Source organism: Natator depressus, chromosome 4 (assembly GCF_965152275.1).
Source record: "Natator depressus isolate rNatDep1 chromosome 4, rNatDep2.hap1, whole genome shotgun sequence".
Classification (NCBI taxonomy): domain Eukaryota; kingdom Metazoa; phylum Chordata; order Testudines; family Cheloniidae; genus Natator; species Natator depressus.
Genome location: NC_134237.1, coordinates 98,413,756 through 98,436,432, shown reverse-complemented (window position 1 = coordinate 98,436,432; position 22,677 = coordinate 98,413,756). Strand labels below are relative to the sequence as shown.

Below are 22,677 nucleotides of genomic sequence, written 5' to 3'. Positions count from 1 at the left end.
GAGGCAGGGCTCTACATGCATCCTACATCATTCAATGTGCATTTTCTAATGTGAGCATCAGGAGCTGTGCTTCATACATTGCAAAGTAAAGTGCATGCTATCTTGATCCACAGCCCATTGAAGTCGATGGGAGTCTTTCCACTGATGACAGTGGGCTTTGGTTCAGGCCCTGAATGAGGCAGGGCATTTTGTAATGATGCAAGGTGTGCACTCAGGGAAGTAGTGATCCGTAGGAGTTACCGCTCATGGGTAATTATTCTTTCAGTGAGGCTGTGTCTGACAAAAAGGACACCGTGTTCTGTTGGTTTGATATCAGTATCTGCCCAGAATTTTTAAAAAGTCTTAACTTATCCTCCACTTTTGCAAATACAATTTTGTGACTACAGTTTATCATAGACTCTAAGGCTATCATTTGGATTTCAGAGTACCTGATTAACATTAGGATAAAATTCTGTTGTGCTGTTGCCACTACTTTATTCTGGCAGCCAGAAGAATGTTGTTTAAGTAATCTCTTCGTCTGCAGCAGCCTATAAGTTAAAATTTGCCTGTCGGTGAGATTCCCAATTTTTAGGGCCTTGCCAACCTCACAGATTTTCTGTCAGTATGAATCAAGTCAGATTTTATTTAATTAAACCAGTTTATCTGTCCTCCATCCTAATTACTCTGCTCCATTTTAAATTATGTGCCATTCCATTTTCAGAAAGACAAGCTTCATAAAGTAATAAAAACAGGAATTCTTAATTGTTCATTAATATAAGTACCAAAACTTCTGAATTAGTGAGGCCCTACAGAAATGATATTGTTTCTGAATGAGTAGCATCACCATAAAGGTGGAACAAGCTTATGTCCTTACTTTCAGACAGATGCATCATAAAAATAACCTGCAAGTCTGTGAAACTTAAAGATTTAAGGCAAAAATTTCCCCTCCAATCTGCAAGCACTGCAGGATCTCCAACTGTTACAGCCACATGGGCCTCCAACACTTGGTGGGCTCATCCAGGAATGACATGCATGTAGGGATCACAAAATCAACAAAGGCCAATTCCCAGTCTGACAAGGACAGTGTAATTTAATCAAATAAGAGTTTAAATGAACAGAATTCCAATTAAACAAATGTTTTATCTTTTTCCATTAAGAGTTGTAGACAGGCGTTAAAAATGTAGGGTACCTTGTTGCAATACCAGACAGAATTCCAGTTAGACCAGGAGTGGCTCCTGAGAAGAAGCCAGAATTTACCAATGTACATTGCCAAAGAGCCACAGTAATATGTCAGCAGGCCCCCAGTAGCTCCCACCACCCGCTCCCAGCGTCTCCCATCCACCAGCTGCCCAGCCAATTAGCGCCTCCCCACTCGCTCCCCACACCTCCCAATCAGCTGTTTTGTGGCATGCAGGAGGCTCTGGGAGGGAGTGGGGAGGAGTGAGGGCACGGCAGGCTCAGGGGACGGGGTGGAGTGGGGGCAAGGCCTGTGGCAGAGCCAGGGGTTGAGCAGTGAGCACCCCCCAGCACATTGGAAAGTTGGTGCCTGTAGCTCCAGCCCCAGAGTCGGTGCCTATACAAGGAGCCGCATATTAACTTCTGAAGAGCCGTATGTGGCTCCGAAGCCACAGGTTGGCCACCGCTGAGTTAGACAATGCTTTAGCGCTATTTGATTTTTGGAGAGTTAAAAAATTGAGGACTGTTCTGTGTGATGAGCTGGATTTATTTCTCTTTCTGAACAAGATTCTACTACCCTCATCACATTGAGGGGTGCTTCATTCCAGAAGTAGTGCCACTGAAATCATACAACCTGAGTGAGGGTGGCAAAATTGTACTCTCTATATTTTGTTCCCCAGACCAAAAATGATCATGGTTCACTCCATATTTTTTCCCCTCAGTGGATCTCTATTTTTGTTCCTCATTCTAGCTTTTCAATATAGAGAATATTTTGTCTGCTATGATATTGGTCATTTTAGGAACTGGACAGCATTAGCCAATTAAAACTGTTTTTTTCCGAAAGCTCATGTCCCAACAGCCAGTTGCTTGCTTGTAAGAGACAATGCTATTTTTATAATAAGTATCACATTTTGGAAAATGGGAAAAGATCATTTAAATCTGGTTGAGGTTTCTCCACTGAGCAATGTGTAGGGCTTCTGATTTTCCAGCAAAATATATTCTCTACAGTCACTAAGATACTTGATGCTACTACAGGTATGTATTTTTGTAGTCAGATAACAGTTGATGGCCAGCCATCATTTAAATGTTTTTCTTAAGGAAACACTGCATTTCTTAAGAATATGAGACTTCCTATTTTTGGTAGACTGTTTCACACCAAAATTATCCTAGCTCAAGGCAAAGGACATAGAATATTTCATCCTGGATCAGTGACAAATTTGAAGTCCAATACTTCAATGGCTATAAGTGTAGAAACTGATATTGTCAAATATTTTTGATGGATTTAACAAATTTCTGATATACTCATAGATTAAGGTCAGAAGGTACCATTGTGATCATCTAGTCTGACCTCCTGCATGTTGCAGGCCACAGAATCTCACCCACTCACTCCTGTAATAGACCCCTAGCCTCTGGCCGAGTTACTGAAGTCCTCAAATCATGATTTAAAGACTTCAAGTGACAGAGAATTCATAATTTACATTAGTTAAAACCTGCAAGTGACCTGTGCCCCATGCTGCAGAGGAAGGTGAAAACCCCCAAAGGTCTCTGCCAGTCTGACCCAGGGGAAATTCCTTCCTGACCCCAAATATGGCGATCAATTAGACCCTGAGCATGTAGGCAAGACCCACCAGGCAGATACCTAGGAAAGAATTCTCTGTAGTAACTCAGAGCCCTCCCTATCTAGTGTCCCATCTCTGGCCATTGGGGATTTTTGCTACTGGCAGTTGCCAATGAGTCACATGCCATTGTAGGAAGTATTTCATTCCTTAGTAGACTTTCTATTTTATGTTCTGTTTCTATAGTATCTGAGCACCTCATAATCTTTAATGTATTTTTCCTCCTAACATCCCTGTGAGGTAGGAAGGTACTATAATCCTCATTTTACACATGGGGAACTGACGTACAGAGAGACTAAGTGACTCGCCTGGGGTCACACAGGAAGTCTCTGGTAGCACAGGTAATTGAGCCTGTGTCTCACAAGTCCCCTACCACCCTCACCCTAACCACTTCCTCTCTTTAATACATTAAACCTAATTTAAGATATCAGACCATACATTCATTATGTATAGAAAAGATATTTAAAGTAAAGTATTTTAGTTATTTTTCTCTCCACCAGAGATTTATGCAGAAAGAACCTATGGTACTAAAGACAGCCTGACTTTAATATGTACATAAATTTTCAAACCTTTACAGCACACTTTTTTTCAGTTTGATGCAGATTTCATAGGCTTGAAAGAAAATTGTAGGGAATGGGAGCATCAGAGCAGCTTGGATCTTTTGATGGTGAAGAGATAGTGAAGGAGGAAACAGAAGGGAGGGAAACTGGAGAAATCCAATAAGACATCTTCCCTCAAAAATATTGTTTCTTTCACAATGTATGGGAGCAGAAAAATCAATTCATTGGTAATACATAATAAAATAAAATTAGATTTTAGTTTAAATTAGGTAAATATAATAATAAATAAAACCAATAAATTCATTGGTTTACAATAATAAATTGTGATAATATCTCACACTTACATAGCACTTCAAAGATGTGTGAATATTAACTACTTAATCTAACTAATTAAATTATGCACCCAAACTCACTCTCTCAAACTCCAGATTGCGAAAATGGACCTCAGCATCAGCATGCATAGGTCAGATATGGCTGGTAAACACAGCATATTGTTTGATTTGTGTGGACATCTGTAACTTACAACGTAAGAGGATTGTTAAGTCAATTTTTAAATGGCTCCTTAATGTCAAAGCAGTTATACAAATATTGCTCTAACTGCCACAGCTCTACTTTATCTTTCATAAATGAATGCTCTGTTACTTTTCATTTTATGGCACACAGACCCAGTAGTTCACAAGCATAATTTTATTTCCAATAATAACCTTGCACTGACAAAATCACTTTGTGCCTTTCCCCAACCCGTACTGACTCACAGAGTAGGTGTCGTTCCACAACAAAATCCGATCCACAAACCTACACCTTTTTAGGATTAGATCAAGAGGCTACAAAACATGTTTAACATGTTTGCAGTATATATGTAGCCGTGTCCCAGTTTCTCAGGCTATGAAACAGATTACTTGAGATAGCTCTTGATGAACCATCTAATTTAGCTCTAACATGTCAGTACATTTCTTCAACAATTAATTATAAATAAATGCGTCCAAAGCTATTTTGTATAGATCGTATTTTAATAAGAACTTTGGTGTCTTAGTGTGATGACTTGGGGTTCTGTCTGCACAACCTATAAATTCTGATTGATATTGTGAAGTTGTACTATGAAAAGTTGCTCTTTCCTGAGTGCCTATATGTATGTGGATATACTATTGCTGACAGAGCCTGAAAGCGTTACTCCTGGGGGAATTCTGTGCCACTGCGCAGTGCAGAATTTTGCAGAAATTAATGTGCATGCAGAATTTCCTTTCCCCACAAACATAGGCTGCAGTGTTGCTAGCTGCCACTAGGAGCTGCTGGAGCCCGGCAGAGCTTAGCTCACACATAGAAGACACTGCTCAGGGGAGGGAGCTAGAGGGTTCCTGGCAGCTGCAGTTCCCAGCATGCCCTGAGGGAAGGAGAGGGCAGTGCACAGGAAACTCTGTTCAAGCCTGGGACTGAACATCAGATTGTTTCTCCCTCTGGATCCCTGGGCTCTGGGGGAAGGAGGGGAGGGGATGGGTGTCTGGGCAAGGGGGGGCACCACAGCTGGGAAGTGGGGGGAGAAGTTGTGGGTGTCTGACCCCCAGGCTGGGCTCTGGGGGGTGGGAAGGGGTCAAAGAAACAGGAACTGGGTTGTCATAGGGGTTTCTTTAACACTCTACTCCTGGGGGAAATTTTGTGTGTGTCTGTATTGTTACAAACATACTTGCTGACAGGTATTTTGAAATAAATTACCAAAATAATTGAAACTGGCAAGATTATGTAGTGTTGTTTTGACAAATAAAATTTGTAGAATTTTAAAATATGCACAGAATTTTTAATTTTTTGGTGTATAATGCCCCCGGAATAAAGCGTATTTACCCCAGATAGAAAGGTTAAAGTTAATGACGGTACTTAGATCTCACAACAATTATGCAAAGAAGAAGCTGCATCCTTAGAAAAACCAGTTAAGCTGTTTCCTCTGGAAGGAAGGTAGGAGCAGTGGAACAGTACCAGGAGGAGAACAAAAGAGACCAGGTGGCCAGAAAGGGTTTAAATGGGGTAAGGGTGCCCTATGTACTTTCCTGACCAGTTGGCCCCCAAGGACTCTGCAAAATCCCAGGAACTCGGACCCCAGCTCAGAGAATGCCCTGAAGTGATGAAGAAAGTGAGGCAGGGACATGCATTTAGTGTTTGTTGTTTTGTATGATCGGTGCGCTCCTATACTTTACCTGATTAAGTATAAAAGAGGATAAAGGCGTTTAAGACTGTGCAAAGTGTTTGTTGACTGCTTCAGAACTGCTGCATGTCCCTGAGAGAGGTAAACTGTAAACAAGAAGCTTTGCACCTCTGGGGCGGAGTTTGAATAATCAGGGTATCTCAGGGGTCAGCACTGGTCTTCGAGGGCTACAGCAGGTGGGCTGAGAACCCACATTTCCTAGAAGAGGAACAGACAGTCAGTGCTCAGGAAATGTGCCAGAGAAGCCATGGGAGGAACCAGTGCTATAGCCTGCTGCAGCTCTAAAAGCTTGACACACACTGGCAGGGCCGGCTCTACAGTTTTTGCCGCCCCAAGCAGTAAAAACAACTGCCGCCTCGGACGGCAAAAGGGAGAAGCTGCCGCTGATTTGCCGCTGCGGCCGGCGGAACAGAGAAGCTGCTGCCGAATTGCCGCCGTGGCGGAAACACTGCCGCCCCAAAGCACCTCCTTGGAACGCTGGTGCCTGGAGCCGGCCCTGCACGCTGGGAACGCAGACCAGCAGAGGCTTGGATTCCCCTCACAGCAGTCCCAGTGGGTGGCTGACAGAGAGCACTCACTAGGATCTTTGATTCTAAGGCTACATCTATACTAGGGGTGTTATTCCCAGCTCATGTAGGCATACTCTTGCTAGCTCTCATGTGAGCTCGGATGCTAAGAATAGTAGTGTAGCCATGGTAGCATGGGCAGTGGCAGCACTGTACTAGCTGTCCTGAGTACAAACCTGGCTGAACCCCCTGGGTGCTGCTGCTGTCTGTGCGACTGTGGCCACAATGCTATTTTTAGCGCCCTAGCACAGATGAGAACTACCACAAGTATGTCTATGCAAGATGAGAATCAAATCCCCAGGTCCAAGAACAGATGTAGCCTTAGTAATTTACTAATTTTTTTTTAATTATGAAAACAGGCCTCTGGAGATCTGCATACCCAGACTTATAGGCCACATGTGGGTGTGAGGATTGGTGCATTTTGTACACTAATTTCAATGCTTCTCTTTTAAGAGAGTACAGAATTAGAGGGGGTGAAGATATGATGGTAGAATTTGGCTCTCACTGCAATGAAACCTTGATTTATCTATGCATATTCTGCTATACCTACCTAATCTTTGGTTTGTCTCTTTGTTCTGGAGGTTTTGCTAATCAGTAAAATTCAGCTCCCTGAAAATTAAATAAAAGTCAAGTTGACATATGACTGCTGACTTTACAGGGTCAGTTCAGTCCTGTTTTACAGAAGCCTATTTGTAAAATATGTATTAAGCTGGTTGTATTAAATATCATAACACATTTACATTAAACATAACATCCAGGGACATAAAGTTTGGGTATTGATATCCCCCTATTAGATTTTCACTCATTTTTTCAAGACTTGTCTATTTTCCTCCAAAAATCAATCAATATATATATATATATATATATATATATCTCTATTTTTATATATATATATATATCATAAAAATATAGAGTTAATATCAATGTTAACAACATTCTTTTTTCTATCACAGATACAGTAGCAGAAAGAAGTACACTCAGAGAACATGTTTGTCCCAAGCTGAGAGAATTCTGCAGGGAAAACTATGGGCTGGAATTACAGGTAGATTTTATTACATTAAATATTCAATTATGATATATAATTAACCTTCCTATTTTTGAAAATATTTTTGATTTATATGTAAAAATAGTGTAATTATTGATAAATCGACACAAAATAGAAGCCTATACAAAACCAAAAAAAGTACATGTAATATGATAATTTTGTCAAATTGAAGTGCTCAAAGCATCACAAGTAAAGAGTGCTGGTATTAATAAAAAGACAGCTAAGAAAAATCCACACTGCTCTATAGAAGAGTGTTTACTGGTAAATAAGAACAATACAGTAACAAATTAATAACATTTCCTCTTGAAAGTAATGCATAATGAAACTGTAAAAATACAAAACACCTAAGAGGAAATAATGTCACATCCAAATTATGGTACTGTCTTTCTAGAAGTTAAACTATTCATATTCAGAAAATATAAAGTCACATATAGTTTCAACAGTTGGGTTAATGTTAATCACATCATTCCTGCTTTTCTTTTGATCATCATTTAAGTCACAGCATCTTCATACTCCATATAATAATTACTGCTACAACTACAGTTTTGTCATCAGTAACATGGAAATGAATTTGATAGGCCAATTATTGAAGCCTTGATGACCAATGAAAAACTCTGAACTTTTTTTTTTTAAACTATCCCATGTGTTTGCAGAGTCATGGCCAGGTTTGGAAAGATATGGGGTAAAATCCTGGCTCCATTAAAGAAAATGGCAAAATTCCCACCCACTTCAGTGGGACTAGGATTTCACTCAAACCTTTTTCACCTTGTATTTTACAATAACTTGGTCCTTCCACACCTCTTGTGGAACAGTATCAGTAATGAATATAAAAGTCACTCATCTTCTTACAGTTAGCTAGGCGTGTATTTAAGCACCTTCCTGAAGACTCTGGCAATAGAAAGACTCCCATTGGGCCCAGCTGGGAGCAGTGGAGCAGGTAGCACCTGGTGATGGTGCTGCCAGGACAGAGCATGGCTGCTATGCTGGCCACCAGCCTGGAGTTGGTGTTGCAGAGCCAGGGCAATGGCAGCTACTTCTTCAAGATCCTGGAGCTGCTGCAGGCAGCCGAAGATGCCGCTATCCTTTGCGCCATCAGACCCTGCAGCCAGTTTGCGGCACTGCTGGAGTGCGGGAGCTGTTTGGAGGCCAGCTGCTTGATCAAGAGTCCTCTTTCACAGAGAACTGCAGTGCAGAAAGTAAGTACAAAATAGGGAGGAGGCATTGTTATAACAGTTGTGTCAACTGCTTGGTGGAGCTGATGGGCCATGAGTCTTTTCAGGTCAAGGAATTATCACAAACTTTGTTGAGTTGGAAGGGAAATACCCTTCAGTCAAGGTAGAATGGGAGTTTCAGTTTCCCTCATGAGCTTTTAAAATTAGTTGTGGAGAACTGTCATAGGGTCTGCTCACCGCTAGTGAGCCTTCCCCTTGTCACTCTGGGGATTAGCTGATTCCAGGTCCAACACATCCTTTCCACCTCTCGCTGCATGCTGTACCTTCTCTTCCTGGCCCTCAGCGAGGCAAGATTCTCCGTGTTCATGGCTTAGCCCTCCGGCCAAGTCACATGTCCTCTCCTTCTGGGGTACCGAAGTCTTCTTATAAACGGGCTCAGGCAGCTGTTCACTGTTCAGCTGGTGCCACTTCTCCAGTGGCTGGTAGGTGAAGCTGGGCCTGCTCTCTACTCTGGGTTCCAGCTCATGGACCATCTAATCAGCAGCCACCATCTGTTCCATTCTTTATCTTACTAGCTTTTCCCTAAGCATTTCATAACCTCTGGCTGCCCCAGGTTTGCCAGCCCCAAAACTCCCTCCTCCCAGGGGGTAACTGTAGGATTCTTTGGCTGTGTAGACCCTAAATATATCTCCCTTCTCCCAGGGAGTGACTGCAGCCTATTTCCCTGCAGCCTTCCTCTGCTAACTTCCTGTCTTTATAAACCCAGCCCAGCTCGTTCTTCTTCAGCTGGGTTTCCTCATTATTCAGTCAGCGGATTACTTAAACTACCTGATCCCCCTCAGCTGTGGCCTGTCTGGTTAATTGGACCCCTTCTTAGCCTACATTAAGCTCTTCAGGGCAAGTGTGGGGTCAATACCCCATCAGAAGAACTTAATGTCTTAAGAAGAGGACTCTTCACTCCTGACCTTGCTTTTCCAAGAATACCTGGATTATGAAGACATTTGGTACTTTGTGGTGAAGGTGGTTGCTGAAAACATCAGACAAGTCATGCAGAAGACAAAAGAGTATATCTCTTTACCAGCAGAATGTATTTTTCCTCGTTTAATCTATTAGCATGCCGAACAAAGAGAATGAGGTGGTCAGTTTCATAGTGAAGCAAGCTAAGCAGGAGGCATGGAATGTATTGAAGCTAAAGAAGCATAAACAGGCATTTGAAAGGATGTGGCTTGGCCTTCTTAAACACAAGCTACCCAGCGGTCTTTACAAAAAGATTCTTGTAATTTTGAATGACTCAATCCTGCCTCACCTGAGTGAACCCACCCTCCGAATAGACTTCCTGACAGTCACATGTGAGATGCTGTAGGTGGAGCAGTCAGTCTTCTAGCCTTACATGGATTATTTATTCTGATTTGCCAGCATAATCTGGAATACCCTGACTTTTTACAAAAAGGTGTAGAGCATCTTACACCCCTGAATATATCACATGAAGTACCAAGCCTGGTTTTTCCAGCTATCTGGTTTATTTTTGTCTTTATCATAGTTGCCAGCATACCTGGTGGCAGCATTCATACAACGCCTCACTAAGTTGACTCTCCCCAGTCCTCCCTAGTTTTTTCTGATGGTTATTCCTTCCGTCTGAAATCTCTTCTGGAGGCACTCAGCTTGCAAGGTTCTCATAGACACACCCACAAGGCTTGAAGATCTGTCAGAAGATCCATACATTATGGATGAGGAAGAGCTACAGACTCTTCAGAGCCATTATCACCCTGATATGGCCTGAGCAGTTGTCATTGTGAGCCAGTCTCTGTCTGAATTAGTGGACTACATATCGGAGCTCCTGGAGTTATTGGCCTATGTGCTTTTTGTTAAGAGAATAAAAGAACAAAGCCACCAGTGTCCCTCTAGAGTTTGAGAGGAGTGAGAGGATTATTTGGCAAGAGAATGATCTCTTTGCAGAGCATTTTGCATCAGAATGATGCTGCACTTTGGTATTAAACATTTTTTTATGACTGACGTTGACTGTGGAAGCCAAACAGAACTGTTTTATGAGTAGTTCCATTGAGTTTTGGCTGTAAAATCTAAATTGATGGGTTGGACTATTTGAGGTGCTTCTGTGACCTTCTTGCACCTTCCTATGAAGCATCTGGTGTTGATCAGTATCATTGATAGGTTACTGGGCTAGATGGACCTGATCAACTCTGGCAGCATACTCATCATGCTTGAATCTGGGCATGTGGAGTTGGGGTGAGTGGGGACCTTCTCAGACGATTAGGCCTGGGTTCTGCCCAGGTTTCATTCCAGAGGTTGTTACCTGCACAAAACTCTGTCACTTGCACACTCCAGGGGCTTGTCTACACCTATATTTTATAGCGCTCTAACTTGCTGGCTCAGGGGTGTGAAAAATCACCCCCCTGAACGCAGCAAGTCTGAGTGCTTTAAAGCGCTAGTGTGGACAGGCTCCAAGTCCTGGAAGCCGTGCTCCCAGCGCTCTGAGCTAACCCCCTTGTGGAGGTGGATTACCAGGAGCACTGAGAGAGCTCTCTGCCAGCGCTCGCATGCGACCACACTCACACTTCAAAGTGCTGCTCCTGCAACAGCACTTCAAAGTTTCCAGTGTAGCCATGCCCTAGGGCTTCCACCTCCACCTAGTTCCTAGGGCTCAAGGCTTCCACCTCCACCTAGTTCCTACGGCTCAAGGCTTCCACCTCTATCTAGTTCCTAGGGCTCAAGGCGTAACCCTCTTAATTTAGGCACCCACCTTTACCCCATTCATTGGGCTCAGGTGTAACCTTACATTTTAGGGCACCCACCCTTATCCTGTTCCTAGGGTTCAGGCATAATCCTCTTAATTTAGGCACTCTAACTTTACCTCTCTGTGGGCTCCAGGCAAACACCCATTCCCTCCGGGCTTAATCTTTTGTGGGTTTACGGGGTCTTTTACCAGTGAAAGAGCCTTACCCAGTAATATCCTGCTTAACCTCTATTTATTAACAATCACCAAAACAGAATGCACACGGTACACATATAGTAACTCCTCACTTAAAATCATCCCAGTTAACGTTGTTTCATTGTTACATTGCTGATCAATTAGGGAACATGCTCGTTTAAAGTTGTGCAATGCTCCCTTATAATGTTGTTTGGCAGCCGCCTGCTTTTTCCACTGCTTGCAGGAAGAGCTGCCCATTGGAGCTAGCTGGTGGGGGCTTGGAACCAGGGTGGACCGGCAGCCCCGCTATCAGCTCCCCGCTCCCCTAAGTTCCCTGTGCAGCAGCCGCCCAGCAGGCTATCATTTGCCAGCAGTTCAGCTGTCCCTCCCTCCACTGCCATGTGCTGCTCCTGCCCTCTGCCTTGGAGCTGCTCCACGGAGCCTCCTGCTTGCTGTGCGGGGAAGAGGGGGGGCTAATGTCAGGGTGTCCCCCTCCCCCCTGCTCCTGCACCCCGCTTACCCCATCTTCCATAGAGCAGGGGGACACATGACAGGGCTCAGGACAGAGGGAGCTTCCTGGCAGCAGCTGCCATCTCAGCTTGCTGATTAACTTAAAAAGGCAGTGTACTTAGAGTGGGGTCAGCGTCTTAAAGGAGCAATGCGCATCTCTCTCTCATAGGGTGTGTGTCTCTGTCTGCCATGGTGTCTCCCCTCCCTCCATTCGTGCTGCCTTGTAGAGTGTGAGGCTACATTAACAACGAGTTAACCCTTGAGGGCTCAGCCAGTTGCTAGTTCATCATTTAGCAGTAAGGCATCCCCTGGGAAATATCCCACCCTCTGACTTCACCACCTCAACCAAGCTTCACAATCATCATCGCTGTGTACCAGTATTAAATTGTTTGTTTAAAACTTATACTGTCTGTGTGTGTGTATGTATATATATATACACATGTCTTTTTTGTCTGGTGAAAAAAATTTCCCTGGAACCTAACCCCCCCATTTACATTAATTCTTATGGGGAAATTGGATTCGCTCAACATAATTTTGCTTAAAGTCGCATTTTTCAGGAACATAACTACAACATTAAGTGAGGAGTTACTGTACAATGCTCACCACTCCGAATAAGACAGATGAACTTTTCCCTGCTGGCCAGTCAGGATCAGGTCCACCTGGGCGGCTCTAGTTTCTGCATGGTGTCATTGGCAAAGTGTTGAGGTCTAGCAGCTCTGTTCTTGGGCCTGTGAACTTCCTTTTGGACCCCAGTTTATATAGTGAAACTTGAGTCCTGCTTAGCTATACCTTAACCAATCCTAACATATTGTAACAAAATTCTCTAACCAATCATACCCCACCACCTTAATTAATTTACAGCTAGCAAAATTAATTATGAAACAGACAGAAAATCAAAGAACCGGACAGAAATCATACACACAATAGGGAAGTGGGGATCATAAAGATAAAACAAAAAAGAAATGAGGATTTCACAACCACAACTATTGATAAGTGATTTCTTACCAGACAGAATGCTATCAAACTAAGTTTTCTTTAACCGGTTTAAGATTTGTTGCAAGGATAGGTTCCTGGGTTAGTGTTTTTGTTGTGTGGTGTGTGGTTGCTGGTGAGTATTTGCTTCAGGTTGGGTGGCTGTCTGTAAGCGAGGATTGCCCTGTCTCCCAAGGTCTGTGAGAGTGAGGGATCATCCTTCAGGATAGGTTTTAGATCCTTTATGATGCGCTGGAGAGGTTTTAGTTGGGGGCTGAAGGTGACGGCTAGTAGTGTTCAGTTACTTTCCTGGTTGGGCCTGTCCTGTAGTAGGTGACTTCTGGGTACTCTTCTGGCTCTGTCAATTTGTTTCTTCACTTCAGCAGGTGGGTATTGTAGTTTTAAGAACGCTTGATAGAGATCCTGTAGGGTTTGTCTCTGTCTGAGGGATTGACGCAAATGCGTTTGTGTCTTAGAGCTTGGGGCTGTAGACAATGGATCATGTGATGAAAACTGCAGGCATGTAGGTAAGTATAGCGGTCAGTTGGTTTCTAGCATAGGGTGGTGTTTATGTGACCATCGCTTATTAGCACTGTAGTGTCCAGGAAGTGGATCTCTTGTGTGGACTGGTCCAGGCTGAGGTTGATGGTGGGATGGAAATTGTTGAAATCATGGTGGAATTCCTCAAGGGCTTCTTTTCCATGGGTCCAGATGATGAAGATGTCATCAATGTAGCACAAGTAGAGTAGGGGCATTAGGGGATGAGAGCCGTGGAAGCGTTGTTCTAAGTCAGCCATAAAAATGTTGGCATACTGTGAGAGTAGGTTAGCCCTATTTCTACTTACAACTTGGAGGAGGAACAGGAACAGAGTAAGTACAAGCCTGAGTGCCAGTCAGGATTTAAATAGTGTCTCTTCACTCTTTGATGTAGCCAGTTGAATGGTTTGATAAAGTCCCAGACTTGTATTTCCAGAAGCAATGAAGAAATTTCCTTTCCTGTTGACTTTGGTCTTGGATCTTGCAAGATGCTGAGTGTGCAGGCCTAGATCCAGTTAAACACATACTTGACTTTAAGCATGAGAGAAAAGTCCCTTTGAAATCAATGGGAGCCAATCACCTTTAACAAGTTGCTCTTGTCAAGTTAATTTTTAGCTCTGTCTGGTAACAATTTGAAAATGAAATGTTTCTCCATCTCCTACAAGAAACAGGTAAGGATGGCAGAAAACAAGAGCTAATTTTGGCAAGGGGTGAGAGGACAGAAGTAGAAATCCCATTACCCTGCATAAATTGGTGCAGAATACATCCTATGATAGTGTCTTCTAAAGATGTCCAGCTTTACATCTTCTTCTCCATCTATTAGGAGTGAAATAAACATAAGTAAATTGACAAGGGTCATAGAATCATAGAATATCAGGGTTGGAAGGGACCTCAGGAGGTCATCTAGTCCAATCCCCTGCTCAAAGCAGGACCAATCCCCAATTAAATCATCCCAGCCAGGGCTTTGTCAAGCCTGACCTTAAAAACTTCTAAGGAAGGAGATTCTACCACCTCCCTAGGTAACGCATTCCAGTGTTTCACCACCCTCCTAGTGAAAAAGTTTTTCCTAATATCCAACCTAAACCTCCCCCACTGCAACTTGAGACCATTATTCCTTGTCCTGTCATCTTCTACCACTGAGAATAGTCTAGAACCATCCTTTTTGGAACCACCTCTCAGGTAGTTGAAAGCAGCTATCAAATCCCCCCCTCATTCTTCTCTTCTGCAGACTAAACAATCCCAGTTCCCTCAGCCTCTCCTCATAAGGCATGTGTTCCAGACCCCTAATCATTTTTGTTGCCCTTCGCTGGACTCTCTCCAATTTATCCACATCCTTCTTGTAGTGTGGGGCCCAAAACTGGACACAGTACTCCAGATGAGGCCTCACCAATGTCGAATAGAGGGGAACGATCACGTCCCTCGATCTGCTCACTATGCCCCTACTTATACATCCCAAAATGCCATTGGCCTTCTTGGCAACAAGGGCACACTGCTGACTCATATCCAGCTTCTGGTCCACTGTAACCCCTAGGTCCTTTTCCGCAGAACTGCTGCCTAGCCATTCGGTCCCTAGTCTGTAGCTGTGCATTGGGTTCTTCCGTCCTAAGTGCAGGACCCTGCACTTATCCTTATTGAACCTCATCAGGTTTTTTTTGGCCCAATCCTCCAATTTGTCTAGGTCCCTCTGTATCCTATCTCTGCCCTCCAACGTATCTACCACTCCTCCCAGTTTAGTATCATCCGCAAATTTGCTAAGAGTGCAATCCACACCATCCTCCAGATCATTTATGAAGATATTGAACAAAACCGGCCCCAGGACCGACCCCTGGGGCACTCCACTTGACACCGGCTGCCAACTAGACATGGAGCCATTGATCACTACCCGTTAAGCCCGACAATCTAGCCAACTTTCTACCCACCTTATAGTACATTCATCCAGCCCATACTTCTTTAACTTGCTGACAAGAATACTGTGGGAGACCGTGTCAAAAGCTTTGCTAAAGTCAAGAAACAATACATCCACTGCTTTCCCTTCATCCACAGAATCAGTAATCTCATCATAGAAGGCGATTAGATTAGTCAGGCATGACCTTCCCTTGGTGAATCCATGCTGACTGTTCCTGATCACTTTCCTCTCGTGTAAATGCTTCAGGATTGATTCCTTGAGGACCTGCTCCATGATTTTTCCGGGGACTGAGGTGAGGCTGACTGGCCTGTAGTTCCCAGGATCCTCCTTCTTCCCTTTTTTAAAGATTGGCACTACATTAGCCTTTTTCCAGTCATCTGGGACTTCCCCCGTTCGCCACGAGTTTTCAAAGATAATGGCCAATGGCTCTGCAATCACATCCGCCAATTCCTTTAGCACTCTCGGATGCAACTCGTCCGGCCCCATGGACTTGTGCACGTCCAGCTTTTCTAAATAGTCCCTAACCACCTCTTTCTCCACAGAGGGCTGGCCACCTACTCCCCATGTTGCGATGCCCAGCACAGCAGTCTGGGAGCTGTCCTTGTTAGTGAAGACAGAGGCAAAAAAAGCATTGAGCACATTAGCTTTTTCCACATCCTCTGTCACTAGGTTGCCTCCCTCATTCAGTAAGGGGCCCACACTTTCCTTGGCTTTCTTCTTGTTGCCAACATACCTGAAGAAACCCTTCTTGTTACTCTTGACATCTCTTGCTAGCTGCAGCTCCAGGTGCGATTTGGCCCTCCTGATTTCATTCCTACATGCCCGAGCAATATTTTTATACTCTTCCCTGGTCATATGTCCAACCTTCCACTTCTTGTAAGCTTCTTTTTTATGTTTAAGATCCGCTAGGATTTCACCATTAAGCCAAGCCGGTCGCCTGCCATATTTACTATTCCTTCGACTCATCGGGATGGTTTGTCTCTGTAACCTCAACAGGGATTCCTTGAAATACAGCCAGCTCTCCTGGACTCCTTCCCCTTCATGTTAGTCCCCCAGGGCATCCTACCCATCTGCTCCCTGAGGGAGTCAAAGTCTGCTTTCCTGAAGTCCAGGGTCCGTATCCTGCTGCTTACCTTTCTTCCCTGTGTCAGGATCCTGAACTCGACCATCTCATGGTCACTGCCTCCCAGATTCCTATCCACTTTTGCTTCCCCCACTAATTCTTCCCTGTTTGTGAGCAGTAGGTCAAGAAAAGCTCCCCCCCTAGTTGGCTCGTCTAGCACTTGCACCAGGAAATTGTCCCCTACGCTTTCCAAAAACTTCCTGGATTGTCTATGCACCGCTGTATTGCTCTCCCAGCAAATATCAGGAAAATTAAAGTCACCCATGAGAACCAGGGCGTGCGATCTAGTAGCTTCTGCGAGTTGCCGGAAGAAAGCCTCATCCACCTCATCCCCCTGATCCGGTGGTCTATAGCAGACTCCCACCACTACATCACTCTTATTACTCACACTTCTAAACTTAATCCAGAGACACTCAGGTTTTTCTGCAGTTTCGTACCGGAGCTCTGAGCAGTCATACTGGTCCCTTACATACAGTGCTACTCCCCCACCTTTTCTGCCCTGCCTGTCCTTCCTGAACAGTTTATAACCATCCATGACAGTACTCCAGTCATGTGAGTTATCCCACCAAGACTCTGTTATTCCAATCACGTCATAATTCCCTGACATCACCAGGACCTCCAGTTCTCCCTGCTTGTTTCCAAGGCTTTGTGCATTCGTATATAAGCACTTGAGAGAACCTGCTGATCGCCCCTCATTCTCAGTATGAGGCAGGAGCCCTCCCATCACAGACGTTCCTGCCTGTGCTTCCTCCCGGTATCCCGTTTTCCCACTTACCTCAGGGCTTTGGTCTCCTTCCCCCGGTGAACCTAGTTTAAAGCCCTCCTTACTAGGTTAGCCAGCCTGCTCGCAAAGATGCTCTTCCCTCTCTTCGTAAGATGGAGCCCGTCTCTGCCTAGCACTCCTCCTTCATGGAACACCATCCCATGGTCAAAGAATCCAAAGTCTTCTCTCCGACACCACCTGCGTAGCCATTCGTTGACTTCCACGATTCGACGGTCCCTGCCCTGGCCTTTTCCTTCCACGGGGAGGATGGACGAGAACACCACTTGCGCCTCAAACTCCTTTATCCTTCTTCCCAGAGCCACGTAGTCCGCAGTGATCCGCTCAAGGTCATTCTTGGCAGTATCATTGGTGCCCACGTGGAGAAGCAGGAAGGGGTAGCGATCCGAGGGCTTGATGAGTCTCGGCAGTCTCTCCGTCACATCGCGAATCTTAGCCCCTGGCAAGCAGCAGACTTCTCAGTTTTCCCGGTCAGGGCGGCAGATAGATGACTCAGTCCCCCGGAGGAGAGAGTCCCCGACCACCACCACCACCATCATATACAAGGACTTAAATAGGCAACTTCTTTTGGTGGCGATGGGAGAGGTGAACCTAGTTCCTAGAGTGCCATGCTGAACCTGTGTCTTGGGATTGTTTGTTTGCCCTCCAGCACCTCAGCTGTTTTCATTTCACATAAACTTCCAAAGTTTTGGCTGGGATATTCAATGGATCTTTGAGGAACTGGTGCTCAATTCCAGACGAAATTCAGTAGGAGTTGAGTACCTAACTTCCACAGGTTCCTTTGAAAGCCCCATCCTTCCTTGTTTGCCTCTCACTTGCAAGAGCAGTACTGTGTTCTCATCAGCCAGTCTGCTGTGCCTCCACTCCTGTCTTGTGGTATTGGTGGAAAGATGATGCAGTGCTTATGACACTAGCCGGTGACTTGGGAGTCATGGGTTCAAGCTGCTCCTGTTCAACATCTGTAAAATGGGGGGGATAGTACTTTCCTATCTCATGGGGAAGGATAAATACAGATCTATGAGGTACTCAGACACATCAGTAATAGGGACCATGTAAATACCTAAGATGTTCTTGAATAAACTTGTATTGCATTTTAAAAAAAAAAAGAGTCCCATTGACTTCACTGGGCTTTGGGTCAGGCTCTCAGAGAGGAGGAATAAATTCACTATACAAAATTGTAAAAATGTAATTTATCAGAAAAATCTAATGCCAAATCTTCAGGCATTCCTCCCAACACACTATTACGTGCCTTTGCATTGCTTCCCCATAACTCAACATTATGAAATAAAGCAGCATTATCTTTAGTGATTACAGTTAATGTCTTTAAGCTATCATTCTGCATCTAAAGTCCTGCATCACTCTTGATATACATTCATCAGCAGGTTCTGATTGTTGTTGGGGCTTTTTCTTATGAAAATCAATATTATTTGAATTAAGAGACTCAATCTTAGATCCCCTCGAATCAAAATGGAGTTTGACAGCCTGTATGGCAGTAGAAATAGCATCCAATGTGATTTTAGATTGTGTTTATGAAAAATCTTGATGTGAGGATGCCAACTGATCAGCTGTTTGGATAGTCTCTATAGCAATGCTGCAGGGGGAGAATGCAAAGGGGAGTATAAAATAATAAAACCAGTTTCTCTTATTCTCCTGTACTATTCATGGAATATTCTGATATATTTTATTTATCCAATTCCTTTATTTTCCTTATTCTTCAGTCATCTCTGAGGAGACATCTCAAAGAAAGGAAAGAAAGAAACAGTGTGATGTCTCCTTTAGGCATAACAGCATGCATTTAATCCATAATCGGGAAGAAAACACATTCTGAGATGGGCTGTAGTATAAAAATCGAGAAAGACCTCAATTCCTGCTTTGATGATAATGTATGAATATCTTAACTGAGGAAGGTTTCCCTTGTAGGTATTCACAAAAATAAAACTATTTTATTAAATAGATTCAACTATTATCTGAAGACAGAGTGACATAGGCCTCAAAACATCAGGAAATTCTTCATGTAGGTGAAGGTGTAATGGGAAGCCCCACAAGCGCAGAGGCAGACGTTAACTATTTTACATACATGTCCTGAAACAATTGCGGATCCATAAAAGGCAGTGACTAGTCAAATCTAGTTTTGACTAGAGCTGTCAAGCAATTAAAAATATTAATTGCGCAATTAATTGCACTGTTAAACAACAATCGAATACCATTTATTTAAATATGTTTGATGTTTTCTACATTTTCAAATATACTGCTTTCAATTACAACACAGAATATCAAGTGTATAGTGCTCACTTTACATTTATTTTTGATTACAAGTATTTACACTGTAAAAAACAAAAGAAATCGTATTTTTCAATTCACCTAATACAAGTAATGTAATACAATCTCTTTATTATGAAAGTTGAACTTACAAATGTAGAATTATGTATAAAAAATAACTGCATTCAAAAATAAAACAATGTAAAACTTTAGAGCCTACAAGCCACTCAGTCCTACTTGTTCAGCCAATTGCTCAGACAAACAAGTTTGTTTACATTTGCAGGAGATCATGCTGCCTGCTTCTTGTTTACAATGTCACCTGAAAGTGAGAACAGGCATTCTTATGGCACTACTGTAGCTGGAATTGCAAATTTTTTACTTACCAGATGCGCTAAAGATTCATATGTCCCTTTATACTTTAACCACCATACCAGGGGATATACATCCATGCTGATGACAGGTTCTGCTTGATAACAATCCAAAGCAGTGCAGACCAACACATGTTCATTTTCATTATCTGAGTCAGATGCCACCAGCAGAAGTTTGATTTTCTTTTTTGGTGGTTTGGGTTCTGTTGATTCTGCATTGGAGTGTTGCTCTTTTAAGACTTCTGAAAGCATGCTCCACACCTCGTCCCTCTCAGTTTGGAAGGCACTTCAGATTCTTAAACCTTGGGTCGAGTGCTGTAGCTATCTTTAGAAATCTCACATTGGTACCTTCTTTGCATTTTGTCAAATCTGCAGTGAAAATGTTCTTAAAATAAACAAAATGTGCTGGGTCATCATCCGAGACTGCTAAACATGAAATATATGGCAGAATGTGGGTAAAACAGAGCAGGGGACGTACAATTCTGTCCCAAAGAGTTCAGTCACAAATTTAATTAACGCATTATTTTTTTTAACGAGCGTCATCAGCCTGGAATCATGTCCTCTGGAATGGTGGCCGAAGCATGAAGGGACATACGAATGTTTAGCATAACTGGCACATAAATACCTTTTGCAATGCAAGCTTCAAAAGTGCCCTGCAAATGCCTTTTCTCACTTTCTGGTGACATTGTAAACAAGAAGCGGACAGCATTATCTCCTGCAAATGTAAACAAACTTGTTTGTCTGAGCAATTGGCTGAACAAGAAGTAGGACTGAGTGAACTTGTAGGCTCTGAAGTTTTATGTTGTTTTGTTTTTGAGTGCAGTTATGTAACAAAAAAAATCTACATTTGTAAATTGCAATTTCAAGACAGAGATTGCACCACAGTACTTTTATGAGGTGAACTGAAAAATACTATTTCTTTTATCATTTTTACAGTGCAAATATTTGTAATAAAAATAATATACACTTTGATTTCAGTTACAACCCAATACAGTATATATGAAAATGTAGAAAAACATCCAAAATATTTAATAAATTTCAATTGGTATTCTACTGTTTAACAGTGCAATTAAAATTGCGATCAATCGTGATTCATTTTTTTAAATTAATCATGTGAGTTAACTGCAATTACTCGACAGCCCTAGTTTTGACATTAGTATACAAGTGATTTTAGCAGATATTTTTGGCTCAAGTGGGAAAGGTTATATAAAAATTACAAAGGGGAAGTGAGAGAGCATTCTGCAGCAGCTCTGAGATGGATTTTTCTCTCATAAAAATATCTTTTTCTTGGCAGTCCGACCTCCCACTATTTTATGGTTATTATGGGAAGCATTATCTTTTAATGCACACAATCATTATTATTAATTATTAGTTTGCAGTGATGCCCAGCTAGGCACTTTTCAAACATACAAGAAGGGCCATAGCTTCTTCCTGTAATAGATACAGTATTTGGGTGGATGAAAGGGGAGTACTTTACTTTTTATTCTTTATATGTGGTCCTCTACTTATAAGCTCTGATCAGTGTCTGGCTACCATGAAAGCCACATACTGCAGAGCAAGGGTCTCAAACTCAATTTACCTTCGGGCCAGTGCCAGTCCTCAAATCCTCCCAGCGGGCCAATAACGTCACTTATGCCACCTAGAATCCGCCCCCCAAAACTCCGCTCCCCCAGAACTCTGCCCCACACTTGCCTAAGGCTCTGGGAGGGAGTTTGGGTGGGGAAGGAGGTCTGGGGTGCAGGCTCTGGGAGGGAGTTTGGGGGTGGGAGGGGGTGCAGGCTCTGGGAGGGGGGAAGGGCGTGCGGCGCTTACCTGGGGCTCCAAGGTGGGGAGGGCCTGGGGGCTTTGGTGCGCTGCTGCCGCCAGGCACCGCCCCCCACAGCTTCCCATTTGCCGCAGGGGCACTCGGAGCGTGGGTAGCGTGCGGAGGCACAGCCCCGCCCGGCAGCCGCAGGGAGGGGTCGGCAGACACGTGGAGCGAGCAAGCAAACACCACTCAGCTCCACTGCACTGTTGGGGCCCCGGGTCATTTTAAATCACCCAGGGGAGGGGAGCACCCAGGGGCGACAGTTGGGGCCAAGGGAGAGACCTGGCCCCAAAACTGCTGGAGCCCCGCGGGCCACACCGGGGAGGCTTGCGAGCCGTGACTTTGAGACCCCTGCTGTAGAGTATACTCAAGTCATCATCTACTTGATAAACAGTGACCTAACTTAAATTCATTCTAATATATTCAGTGGTCCAGTTTTCTCTGAGTCATCCGGCTCCACCGATAACAGGGTCTCAATTGTTGCAAAACCTCAGATCTGTCAGGCTTCCTGTGTTGACCACTCCTGTGGAACACAATTACCATATGTGGGGAAATGTGACTGAATACATTAATTCCATCTCTGAATTGGTTTAGGGTACTCTATTTGTTCCATTTGTTTTCCTTTGAATCACGAAAATGTTTCTGAAAAATTATGTATTTTGATTTGGACTGTTGTTAAAATAGAGATAAAAAGTACGCTAGAAAGGATACCTCCAGAACACATATTTTGAATCTTAAAACAGCTTGACATATATCTGTTTCTCTAGGTTTCTTTTAAACTGAGAAACTAGTTCGTAATGGAAACATTTTCTCAGGATAATTAGCAACTGTTAAGTGGGGGCATCTTGTGGTGTATAGTGCGGGGGGGGGAGATATGATAAATGGAATGTGACAAAGCTCTATCCTTGCCTCCGTGGGTCCCGCGTTTCCTGGCTGATTTCGCTAGCCTCAGAGGCTCACTGTGACCCTCCACATAACCCTTCTCTCTCTAGAGACAAGGGTCACAGTCTACTGAGCCATTTTCATCATAAGCCAGCGAGGGAGGTGAGGAGAAGTTATCCTTCCTTGCACAGTCTCTGTTGTCTCCCAGTCTCAGTGATTAATCAGGGGGTAAAGGTTGGGGGGGGAGCCCGGGCCCACCCTCTACTCCGGACTCCAGCCCAGGGACCCTAATAGTATC

The 22,677-nt window shown here is 43.7% G+C and overlaps 1 protein-coding gene and 1 pseudogene across 3 annotated transcripts in view; both read left to right on the top strand.

The window, feature by feature from the left end:
• Positions 1–22,677, top strand: part of NWD2 (NACHT and WD repeat domain containing 2) — a 143,655-nt gene that overhangs the window by 46,762 nt on the left and 74,216 nt on the right. For all 3 annotated transcript variants that reach the window (XM_074951560.1, XM_074951559.1, XM_074951561.1), the window contains exon 2: positions 7,045–7,133. In XM_074951560.1, the coding sequence (XP_074807661.1) occupies positions 7,045–7,133 (89 nt within the window). The remainder of the gene's footprint in view (positions 1–7,044; positions 7,134–22,677) is intronic.
• LOC141986057 (nucleolar complex protein 4 homolog pseudogene) lies at positions 7,449–9,848 on the top strand (annotated as a pseudogene).